Consider the following 13,327-nt stretch of genomic DNA (forward strand, 5'->3'; position numbering starts at 1 on the left):
TGCCAAATGATGTCAGGATCCCAAGCTGATAAGAACATTCGTTACATACAGTATCGGTGAAGAAGAGTGTTGTTGATACATAAAAATACAATAAAAAAACACTGATAAGCACAGTGGACATCTCAAAGCAGTAGGGACGCATTAAGAGCGCTGCATTGTGTGCCGTTTTCTAGGATGCTACAACCTTTAGCTACAGTGGATGATCAAATTTACCTACTGATCTGACAACAGAATTTGGATAGCTGACTACAGAGTGTCAGTGTTTTAAATAAGCAAATAAGGCATAAAAATAAAGGTTGCTTTGCACAGTCAGTGTACGCTACACTTCATACAGGCACAAATTTGAGATCCGAAATCTGTCTTTTGCTGACAGAAGACCTACATAACGAATTCTGCTTTCTTTACATGGCACGTAACGACAGAATATCAGTTTATATTATACACTCTCAGATCAAGGAACACCTGGATTTGACTAAATTTGTTTAATAAATAAATCAAAAATGAATTCCTTGACAATGTATTTGGTCGTTCAATGAATGCTTTCAATGTCACATGTTCCTAAACTGATGTATGTGTATTGAAACCAATGCAATCTCATGGCAGTTTGTAACTTTTTGATCAAGTGGCTAATTTGTACAGTCTTGTTTATGGAGTTTGAGCTCATGCCTTTGTGGCGAGGGGGTGGGGCTGAAAACAGAATGAGGAGACGTGGGGCTTACCACCATAGACAAAAGCCCAATTGTAATTCTTTTTTGTACCCCTACCCCTTCCCCTTGGCCCTTAAAACCGAGTGTGAAGGGGAAGGGCTTCAAAATTTACCCCTAAGAATTGGGACAGCACTACAGCACCTGCACACGTCATCATATGTCATTGCGATATCATGCTTCATATAAGATCGACGATGGCGACTGCTGTAGTTATTCCGGTTGTGTTATTATTTTGGTATTTATCTTCAAGAAATCACTGAAGGCATATATTAAGTTATGATAACGATATATTGTGGCAATAAGATTGTGGTATAATCATTCATACACAATTGTGTAGTGTAAATCAGTGGTTCTCAACTGGTTTGACCATGGGACCCACATTTTTACATGGTCATCAAGCCGCGACCCCAAATTTTAGGAACTATAATATAATTTTAGGAATTATAAATAATTTGTATTTATTTGTTAACCTACATATCTAGTGAAAGATAAATGATAAGAAAATCACCAAGACTTACAAATAAACAATATTTTACTGCTCTCATTTAATAAAATGTATCAAATTATAGAAATATTACAGAGTAAAAACGACAAATACTGTAAACAGTGGTTAGGGAAAGGAAAAGTTTAGTTACCATTAACTAAACTGAACTGTTTATAAAACATTAACACTGATCTGGTTGAACTGAACAGAAACCAGCAAATTAAAGTAAAATTATTAAAATCATCATAACCATTTTTATAATAATCACCAGTTGCTCTTCTGTTTTTGTGTGGGCTTTCTTGGCCTGTGCCTGTACTTGTTTTGAACAATGCTCTTTTGTAATGCTCTCAGCTATGGGAGTCTTCTTTGAAAATCATCCACAGGTTTGTTGTTGCAACTGGGATGTTTGGTTTCTAAATGTCATTTTTATTTAGAAGGTTTCATGCTCTCTTGTGAGAGCACCTCACTACATATGACACACTGAGGTTTTAAGCCTTTTTCGTCGTCAATATATGTAAATCCACACTTTACATATTCGGGGTCATACTTGCGCTAAAATTTCACGTCAAACGGTACAGTTGTCGCACGTGCATTTCAAAATAAAAGTCGGATATAAGCAAAATAAGTTTAAAATTAAAATGTGTTGTTTTTTTTGATCACACACCCCGCGACCCACTGAAAATGTTCCCACGACCCACCAGTTAAGAAACACTGTTGTAAATAGTACAAGTATGAGATTTGGGATGCACATGATGTTTTAATAGCACATCTAATATAGATTTTGGGAGGAAAGCAGTATTTAGTTTTTAAATTTAGTTCTGTTAATTTATTTATTAAAATTTTGTCCAGCTATTTATGTGCACATCCGTTTCAGTGTAGCTATTTTTATCACCAGTACTAGGTACTATGATGATATAATTTATTCCGTTCTATTTCCACAGAGCGCATTTTTGCCTTCCACTGCACTGCTTTTACATTGTTTTATTCTATTGTAATTTATTTTAGACGCAGAATGCCCTATAAGCCATTTTAGACCAAGTTATATAAACAGAAAAATAATCGAAATGCCGAAATATACTTTTTTACAATTTGGTATATCAGCCAGCCCTAATGTGAATACATTTGAAGTGATAAAAGATTGAACAAGTTTGTAATGTGTTTTCGTTGATGTGCCCCTGAAAAAATGTTTAACTACTTGACTTTCCAGGTGAGAACAAAATAAGAACATGCAACAATCGACATCAGTTTCGATAAATGTGGTTAGATGTTTCCTTATGGTGTAGGGTAGTTACTTTCCTCAGAAAACTGCAGTTTGAAATCACAAATCGGAATGATTTGTTTGCCACTGCACAGCAAGTTTGTGTTTACATTGTGATGAAGTGGGAACTAGCCAACAGGGTGGTAGCGCTAGGGAATTTTCGGAAAGAATGGGAGTCTGGGTCACGACAGCTGCCACTCCGGACTGAAAAATTTGATGGGGTGCGTCTTAGCCCACTTTGCAAAAACTGCCTTTTCAGTGATAAAGCGATGGCCGCCGTAAGGAGCACTCTCATGGAGGAGGTATTCTGCACATTCGTCACGGCTCCCTGCTTCATAGTAGTGGTATGGCACCTTCTTGTAGCCTTCTGATCTAAAAGAAGAAAGAAAAAAAAACGTATTCTGTAATTTCACTGAATCATTCAAGCTTCCGTAGTACAATTTTTAAAAGAAACACTGGATAAACTTTTTTTTGTAAGCTGAATATTGGTTTATTTGTTTATTGTTTTCACGTATTTGTTGGAGGCTTCTTTTGTACCAAATCATAATTACAATCACATGTTGATATTACCTGTTTTGAATCACATCATTATTTAACCAACATACCTGATTACTAGCCCTAAATAGCCTGTCCTAATGTTTTTTGGAATGTGTTGCAGGTCTGAATGACAGAAAAGGATGTGTATTAACAAATGAAATGAAGTTGACCAGACAAAAATTGAAATATTTTGTGTTCATATAGTCTGCAATAAAATACAAGTCAGAGTAAATTTGGAAATCCCTACTTTCTTTTTTTATTTGCGTTTTACAGTCTGTCCTAACTTTTTCTAATTTTCCCCTTACATATCACCCAACCCTACTTTTACATATGTAGACTTTTACTTCATTTTACAATGTGTAATCTACAGTTTACTAAAATATACTAAAAGCATATTTTTTATGACCCATTTCCAAATTTTATTTCCACTTTCAAAAGTTCTGAGCACAAAAAAAACAACAACATTGACTAGAACTACCTGTCCATTTCAACGTAAATAATGCTTACTCTTCAGCCAATCATATTAAGAATTTCAAAAGAATTTATAATAAATAATGCACAATAAAGTCTATGATGTATTTAGCAGTGTTAATGTCTTTGAAACTTTGATTCCGTAGAGTTGCCGTAGAGAAATACTAGATTAAAAGGCATTTATTTGTTTTATTTTGTTCTCTTAATTATTATTTTTTCTTTTTTTTGCCCACAAATAAATTGCCTTTTTTTCTTCCCAGTGGCACCTGTTGAATTTTAATTACAAGAGATCGAGCAAGGTCAACTGCAACAACAACTCAGCACATTATGCTAAAATAGATACTTCCCAGCTGAACTGTCTTTTATCAAAACGACTTTGTTGCAGCCACTGTTTTCTCATTTGCTAATCTTTAGAGGTGACCGGGAGTTGCCGGGAAATGAAAATTGCTCATTGTTTAGGGAGAGTGGAATGAACAAATGGCTTGAAAAAAATGTAAATAATAGCTATGTTACAAACACATTCATTATTCACATAATTACACTCCTTATTAATCCTCCAACAATAGCACTCCCTATTAAGTCTTTATCTATCTCTTTGTCTTGCTTGCTAGCTTGTTTGTTTATTTTTTTTAAGAAAGAAAAAAACCCTACATGCAATGCAAATCTAACTGAGATTTGTCACTTCATCAACATATAGTCATTTTTCTGGTGATTTGAAGTCGGTATAATCAGCGTTGGAAAGAGTACTGGAAAATCAAACTTAAGTAAAAGTACAATTACTTGCCTAAAAATGTAGTGCAGTATAGTTAAAGTATCTTTTGTAAATATTACTTAAAGTATGAGTAGAAATAGCCATTTTAGAAGTGCTTAAGAGTAGTTGTTACGGTTGCAGGTTTGTGCGCTCTTCCGGAGTGTCTGTTTGATCATGTGAGTTTGTTTTGTTTTTGTTCTCCACGTGTATTTGTTGTAATCGCGTGTTATGACGGCACTCAGCTAGCTTGATTAGTCGCCAGCTGAGGCTCATATTCGTGCCTATATATGGGTGACGTTTTCTGTGTGTCCTTGTCAGTTCGTTACGTGTGCTTATGTGTGCTATCTGTCTGTGCTCAGGACCGTGAGGAGTTTCAACAGGATCCTGTTTTCCTGCCTGATACCTGCCCTGTTCTCCTAGCCCTAGCTCCGCACTCATTCCTTGCATTTGTTTTGACTGTGTCAAATAAATACTTTTTGTTCACTCGCACTTGGATCCTTCAGAACATTTATTTGAGTGTGACAAGTAGTGAGATACTGTTTGGCCTTCTGTTATGAGATTCTTGCAGTGGAGGCTCAAGACCAAGGTGTTTTCCTCATGGGGTAACCCATGTTGCATCATCAGGGTAATGTGCTGGTGTCCACATGACTTATGTTGAAGAAGAAGAATTGGTTCTTGTCCCAAGGACCCATGCTGTAGGTTTTTTGTTATCCCACTACACTTAGGCCCCGTTTACACTAGTGCGTTTTAGTTTTAAAACGGCGTTGTAGAATGAAAACGATCCGCGTCCACACTCGCGTTTTACCCAGCGTTTCTGAACAGCTCTCCGTCCACACCAAAACGCTGAAAACGCACATCACGTGATCACACACACACTCTCGGGCAAGCGCTCCAGCATTTCTACCCAGATGAGAGCTCTGCTTGTCGGACTGCTCATCAAGCATCTCCCGCTGGATCTAATCTCACTATATTTGCTAAACGTGATATTTCATTCATGTTGTTGTCTTTATCTAACGACATAGGCCAATTCCCTGACTTTGGTCACTGGAATCTATTAAGTTACTTGTTCACAGGTAACATGTTTTGGTTAAGCGCAAAGATAAGTTAATGATTAATCCAGGTACATTGACTGATCGCTTGCCTTTATTTCCTACAATGTATAAACTTATTGTATGTTATACTTTTATAATTATCGATTATTAAAACTGATATTCAGCAGAAGAGAGGGTGTGTTTCGTATTTTCACTGAAATTGAAAGGAGACAGTTGTTATCGGCTCCGTTTTGTTATAAATATCCACACAGTGAAGATGACGCTCATATATGCAGCACGGCGCCTCAACATTTCTGCTGTCTGTTAAGTTGCTAATATTAAAAAGAAAATAGGCAGTTCCTTAAATCATGTTTACATTTTATTGTTGAGAAAGGGAAACAACGTAGCCAAGGTGATGTGAATGAAGTTATAAAGTACACTGTTCCCTTTGAAGATTTACCCGTGTCCTCGGTATGTTTTCCATATCAAACTGAGAAGGGGGAGACTGCAGCCTTGATCAAACTTGCGAAGTCTTAACTTACAAGAAGAGGATGCGAGACTGAACTGTGTGTGGGCTACTTAATATTGAGGAAAAGCCCCAATCAGATAGGCGAACGTCTGCAGCCCCGCCTCCGTTTTCAGATGTCTCCGTCTTTCCCCATCCACACTGAGACGGAGCAGCAGCGTTTTAGAATGAAAACGACCTCTCCAGCGTTTTCAAAAAGCTCCGTTTTCGGCGCTCGAGAACTCCGGCGTAGTGTGGACGGATGGCGTAACCGTAGCAAAACTTATGCGTTTTCAAACTAAAACGCACTAGTGTAAACGGGGCCTTACAGCACATGCTTCCACCATAGTTCCACCATTTATAGTGGAGCAATTCAAGAAGGATGTTTGACTCAAGGTCTCTTGAAGAATTATATTTAGTCTTGGCCTAGAAATTTCCTGTAGATGATAGCATTGAGAGAATACCAAACATTATTGTTTCAACATCTATCATGTTTTAGGCAACTGAGACAATGCATCTCACATAAATCTGCAGGGGTGTTTGTGACTGCATCCTATTAGTAGATCCTGTTGGCAGTTTGGGATACTGTTGGGGCTTTTGTTCTGAGATTTATTCAAAGGACGCTCAAGACCAAGGAGTTCTCCCCATGTTGCAACGAATAGTGCATTATCAGGGTAATGTGCTGGTGTCCACATGACTTGTGTTGTAGAAGAAGAATTGGTTCTTGTCCCAAGGACCCATGCTGTAGGTTTTTTGTCATCCCACTACACTTACAGAACATGCTTTCACCATATAGTGGAGCAATTCAAGAAGGATGCTTGACTCAAGGTCTCTTGAAGAATTATATTTTGTCTTGGTCTATAAATTTCCTGTAGATGATACCACTTAGGCAGTACCAAACATTATTGTTTCAACATCTATCATGTTTTAGGCAACTGAGACAATGCATCTCACATAAATCTGCAGGGGTGTTTGTGACTGCATCCTATATGTAGATCCTGCTGGCAGTTTGGGATACTGTTGGGGCTTTTGTTCTGAGATTTATTCAAAGGACGCTCAAGACCAAGGAGTTTTCCCCATGTTGTAATCCATACTGCATTATCAGGGTAATGTGCTGGTGTTCTCATGACTTATGTTGTAGAAGAAGAATTGGTTCTTGTCCCAAGGACCCATGCTGTAGGTTCTTTGTTATTCCAGAACACTTACAGCACATGCTTCCCTCATGTTGTGGAGCAATTCAAGAAGGATGTTTGACTCAAGGTCCCTTGAAGAATTATATTTTGTCTTGGCCCATAAATTGCCTGTAGATGATACCACTTAGGCAGTACCAAACATTATTGTTTCAACATCCTTATTGTTTTAGGCAACTGAGACAATGCATCTCACATAAATCTGCAGGGGTGTTTGTGACTGCATCCTATTTGTAGATCCTATTGGCAGATTAGGATACTGTTTGGCCTTCTGTTATGAGATTCATTCAGTGGAGGCTCAAGACCAAGGAGTTTTTCCTATGGGGTAACTATATTGCATCATCAGGGTAATGTGCTGGTGTCCAAATTACTTTGGTTGTAGAAGAAGAACTGGTTCTTGTCCCAAGGACCCATGCTGTAGGCTCTTTGTTATTCCAGAACACTTACAGCACATGCTTCCCTCATGTTGTAGAGCAGTTGAAGAAGGATGCTTGACTCAAGGTCTCTTGAAGAATTATCATCTGTCTTGGCCCATAAATTGCCTGTGGATGATAGCACTGAGGCAGTACTAGAGCTGCACAATTAATCGTTAAAAGATTGCGATCTCGATTCGACCCCCTAGACGATCTTAATCCAGCATTTCTACGATTCTGTCAATCATATTTTCAAGTTCAGGAGAGAAGAAAAAGCGGCTGCATGAGTCTTTTCATTGTTTTACATACGTTGCTCAGTGACATTGACACCTCCAAATGATGTTGAATGAGTCACATAATTTATTTGTAAGGTATAATTCACCTAAAACTGTCATTTTTGTCTACATATAATGATGTTTTCGCGGCCGGGAAATCACACGTAACGGAGCTGTTGACCGTGAGCTGTTATCACAGAGAGGGCATGCGCGCGCTCTACTTAAGGATAGACGCGTGCGTCTACTCTAGTGAACAGAACCTGCATATGTTGCGAGTAACAGGTAATACAGTTGTAAATAATATTCTGTTTGTGGCACAGAGTGATCATTTGGGAGCCGCGTGCGAAGTATGAACAAGCACGTAGCAGTCAAAATGAAACCCAAAGTGTGCACTTTATTTACATAATCATATCGCATTTTAGAGTTATGATTATGGAAAGCATTTGATATGTTTTTCTTTCATAGCGAACCCACAGTTGTGCATGAAAATAAATGTTTACAATGTCAGTATAACTACTCTAGCCTATATGTTAAATATAATCTGATAATGGCAAATGTTTGATTTTACCAGTGAATAAATTTGTCTAATATGACAGACTGCAAGCATATATCTCAAACATATTAATTCAACATCATAATTATTATAAGTAGAATAGAATTATTTATAAAAACCAGTAGACCTACACATACTATTATTATCGATGTTGTGCCATATGTTTGTATTTACCATACCTTTATTTTGCATATACAGAATCGTGATCTTTATTTTAAGCAAAAAAATCGCGATTCTTATTTTAGCCAGAATCGTGCAGCTCTAGGCAGTACCAAACTATGGTTGTAACAACTATTATGTTTTAGGTAATTGAGACAATGGATCTCACATAAATCTACAGAAGTATTTGTGATTGCATCCTATTTGTTGATCCTGTTGGCAATTTTGGGATACTGTTTGGCTTTCTGCTGTTTTAAATAAAAAATTACTTTTATTCAAACCAAACTACAATAAATAGGACTTTCTACAAAAAAAAATAAATAAATAATAATATATATATATATATATATATATATATATATATATATATATATATATATATATATATATATACAGTGCTCAGCATAAATAAGTAACCTCCTCACAAATCTCTTTTTTAAATCCATGTTTTAATAGGAAACTATTTGTGCATATACATTAGTCAGTACTGAAGCCAAATCTGAAGCTTATCTAACAAAATAACATACAATAACAGTCCAAAAACCAGTACACCCAAATGTAAATGTTATAGAAAAATATTAAATACAAATTTAAAAAAGAGGAAAAATCAAGAAAAGCAAAACAATTGAAACGTTTAGTTGAAATTTTGTAGATTGTAATTTTATTTATTAATTTAATAGTTTTTTTTTGCAATATTTTGCTTGAATTTAACTGTATTATCTTTCAATTTCTAAATATATTTGATGACTAAAATATTATTTTAATAAATATATTTGATTAATAAATCTGTTTCGTTTAAATGCACCAAAATACATTGCCTATATTCACTGAGAAATGGATAAAATGGGATGTACTCAATTATGCTGAGCACTGTATATATTGCAAATACTGTGAAAACGTCCTTGGACTGTTAAATATCACCAAACATCTCTAATCAATTTGATTCAACTGTATATAATAAAACAATAAAATATCCATGTCATCAATCTCCTTTTGGTACCATACAAGTGTGGTCATTTTCCCCCAATGTTTAAATGAAGCCCACATCTTTGCTATTCTATCAGCTCTGCCATCCTATTACATTTTGGAAGCAGGTGAAGCTGCTTTAAAGAGCACTTTCAAGTGATAGATTGCATGTCAGTCTTACTTGCAGTATGTGTCATTGATCATGCCGTAGACTCGAATCTCCTTGCACATGTCCATTGCCAGAATAAGCGTGAACCAACCAGTGCTCAGGTACGACCCCGACTGAATCCTGCCAACATAAAATGAGGTTTTCTTAATTCCATTAGAAGTGTTACATGAAAACATGCATCTGAAATATCTATATTCAAATAATCCATAACCTGTGATAACTCTTAGATTAAAATAAAGCACCAGTGTCAAAAGAAAATACACCAAGTGAACTCTACCGATGAAAATGGGTAGTTAGAACGACCAGGACTAACATAACAGAAAACATCATCCTTTACAAGATAGAAACGAACTCTTTTTGTGAAATCAGTTATTCAAATCAGAGATTAGTTTAAAGTGAATAAAGTCCTGTCATATTTTAAGTGTGCATGTGCTCCCCTGCCTTGTATAAAAGCACTTCCACAGCCTCATTACCTCCATCACACAGTCCTGATATTATAGGCTCTGCAACTTGAGCCTGTAAAACTCTCCCCTGCAGGGCTTAGGTAAGTGGTCAATCATCAAAACATATCATCGCATTTAGAGCTGGTGGCACCTGTGGAAAAAATCATTTCAGAGGTCCTTTGTAAAGAACACTGGTTTCATCAGGAAGAGCAGACCTGCTTTTAAAATACAGGTTTAATTTCATAGTATCTACTAGGTTCACCACTAAATAGCCATTAAAATAGTTTCTGAAATATTGCTCAGCTGAACACAACACCTTTTAAAATGGCAGTTTCTAGGAGCTGATTGTTGTATAATGCTTATGCTTAAAACAAGATAAGGAATCAGTCTGCTGTTTTTGTAAAAATATGCAAATTTTACAACTTCCCTAGAGTTAAAAGTTGAGTTTTAGCAATTTTTGTTTTTAATCTGAGCCTGGCGGGAACATGTTTAGCTTAGCTTAGCATAGATCATTGAATCGGGTTACACTATTAATATCTTACTCGAAGAGTTTCAATAATTTTCCTATAATTTTTCCTCAGTTACATTGTTTACTAAGACTGGCAAATAAAAAAATCCTATTTTCTATGCCAATATGGCTAGGAACTATACTTTCATACATTCATTCATTTTCTTTTCGGCTTAGTCTCTTTATTAATCCTGGGTCGCCACAGAGAAATGAACCACCAACTTATCCAGCATAGGTTTTACACAGTGGATGCCCTTTCATCCGCAACCCAACACTGGGAAACACCCATAAACTCTTGCATTCACACAAATACACTACGGCCAATTTAAGTATATTACTGTATATATAAATATATATATAAATATATATATATATATATATATATATATATATATAAATATATATATATATATATATATATATATATATATATATATATATATATATATATACACACACACACACACACACACACACACACACACACGATGCATGTCTTTTAATAGTGAGGGAAACCAGAGCACCCGAGGAAACCCACATAAACATGGGTAGAACATGCAAACTCCACGCAAAAATGCCAACTAACCAAGCCAGGGCTAGAACCAGTGACCTTCTTGGCTGCAGCAGGTATTTCAGAATTCTAAACATAGATTTCTATGAGGGTACGCACACCGGGACCACAAGTCGACGGCTGTCCATGGTGCCCAGCTACGACTCAGGACACTGTTCATATTTCTGCCACTCCACAGAGTGCCATATTTATAGTTTCATTTTAAATAGCATGTAAATGTGCACATCTGGTGTGCGATACTTCCAACTGTGATGTGCATGCCATGTCACGGCGCTAACAGGCGCATCAGGTGTTCGACCCCCTTAAGGGTGCTTTCACAACTGTAAATCGATTGTTTTTGTTCCGAAATAGGGACTAAAATTGTTACAATGTTTATTTTTGTTCTTGGTTTGGTTCGCTTTCACACAGCAAAGTTTCTAAATGGTCAAGTCACGTGCGAGTAAACTCTCCTCACATTGGTCAGTTTCAGATTAAATTTTTCCCATGGATTCGGCTCAGCTGTCATACATCGTTATTTTAATTAGATATTTTTAATATTTTAAATTATAACAAGAAGTGGGACATTATAAGCGAAAAGATGCGCTATAATTTTGACACCCACAGATTCTTTCATTCATTTTCTTTTCGGCTCAGTCCCTTATTAATCTAGGGTCGCCACAGCGGAATGAACTGATAACTTATCCAGCATGTTTTTTTTACGCAGTGGATGCCCTTCCAGCCGCAACCCATCTCTGGGAAACACCAACAGATATAGTCACCAAATATAAATCAGAGAGGTAAGACATTCTCATAAATCGCCTAATTTCAGTTATTAAGGGTTGTAAAAAAAAAAAAAAAAAAAAAAAAAACGTTGGCTAGAATGATGCTTTATAAATTAAAATTATAGAGAAATATCAGATGAACTGAGACTGCAGTCAAATCATGAAGCAGATCAATGTTGATCTTTCTTTCGAGGTGTCAGTGCAGAAATGAACAAAACAATAGGTCTAATACAAAGTATTATAAGATTAAAATAGGGAAAAAATATGAGATGGTAATTTCGGTCAATTTTCCTAATGGATAGACATCACTCAGTAGCCTAATATTTCGGCATGCTTTCACTTTTGTATTCAACATGAAACGCTTATTTATCGGTGGGGATGACATCCCATCCTACTCATAATTCTCGTTCATATAGCAATATATGCCTATTACATATCCATAATACACTGTGATGTAGCCTGGGGTCTGTTTTTCGTACGTGGATTACTCAATTAGCTGGATTTGGGTATTGACGATTTGACATGATCCAGGCTCTTTTCATTTATCAAAACTGATCTGAGACTTGTTGTCATTGCAACAGTTCTGGTAGCTCAAACCTGCTTTGGAGCAGGCTAATTTCATATAAATAGGATTGGATCAGATCAATTCAAGCAAAGGTGATACTGTAAGTATGTACCAAATGTTAATATTTTCTTACATTAGTTACATACACTTGGAAAAATAGTAAATAAATATATATATATATATATATATATATATATATATATATATATATATATATATATATATATATATATATATATATATATATATTTAACTATATATATATATATATATATATACATATATATATTAGGGATGTGCGGAGCAGCCGGTATTTGTATTTGTATTTGTTGAGGGGGGAAAAGTATTTGTATTTGTATTCGAGTACAAATTCAAAATGGCGCAAAAATATATATTTTTTCTATTACACTTCTAATTTACGTTATAGTGAAAGTATTGTTTAATTATACCCATTATATAAATTATAGATATGCAATATTGGCTGTTGTTTTTGAACATGTGACAAGAAATGTCATTGAAAAGAAAATAACATAGAAGCCATTATCTCAACAACTAATAAAATACCATTGTGAATATTATGAACCCCACCACCACCGTTCTTGTTGAAGGACACTGAATAGACAATAAAAACAAATAATACTTCAAAAAACTGTTCTTCTTCTGAAAGAACTTCTTTCCAATGCACAGAATTCCAAAAACTAAAATTAACTAAATAAATCTAATAAACCCCTGACTGGGAGATCTGGCAGAACAAAAGTATTCTATATAATACTAAAAGATACAGCCCTGCTTTTGTCATCTGCCTGCCACAAAAAAGACACAAAGTTTTTTTTTTTTTTATGTTTGAAACTGACTTGCTGGGGCAGAATGTGGCTGTGTTGATGGTTTGGTGCTTGTGGAGGATTTAGCAGAACATAGCTGTGCTGATTGAGGGGATTGATGCTTGTGGGGGGTTCACAGACAGTATCAGGAAAGGATGCTTTTAGTGCATGTGATAATACATTACATAG

The 13,327-nt window shown here is 35.9% G+C and overlaps 2 protein-coding genes across 2 annotated transcripts in view; one reads left to right on the forward strand and one right to left on the reverse strand.

The window, feature by feature from the left end:
* zzz3 (zinc finger, ZZ-type containing 3) overlaps window positions 1-13,327 on the forward strand; it is a 675,084-nt gene that overhangs the window by 540,256 nt on the left and 121,501 nt on the right. The window lies entirely within an intron of this gene.
* st6galnac3 (ST6 (alpha-N-acetyl-neuraminyl-2,3-beta-galactosyl-1,3)-N-acetylgalactosaminide alpha-2,6-sialyltransferase 3) overlaps window positions 2,031-13,327 on the reverse strand; it is a 136,004-nt gene continuing 124,707 nt past the window's right edge. Inside the window, 2 exon segments of the mRNA NM_212625.2 lie at window positions 2,031-2,821; window positions 9,482-9,589. Of these exon segments, the coding sequence (NP_997790.1) occupies window positions 2,632-2,821; window positions 9,482-9,589 (298 nt within the window). The 3' untranslated portion in view covers window positions 2,031-2,631.

The sequence above is a fragment of the Danio rerio genome, chromosome 2, assembly GCF_052040795.2.
Source record: "Danio rerio strain M-AB ecotype USA chromosome 2, GRCz13ab, whole genome shotgun sequence".
NCBI lineage: Eukaryota > Metazoa > Chordata > Actinopteri > Cypriniformes > Danionidae > Danio > Danio rerio.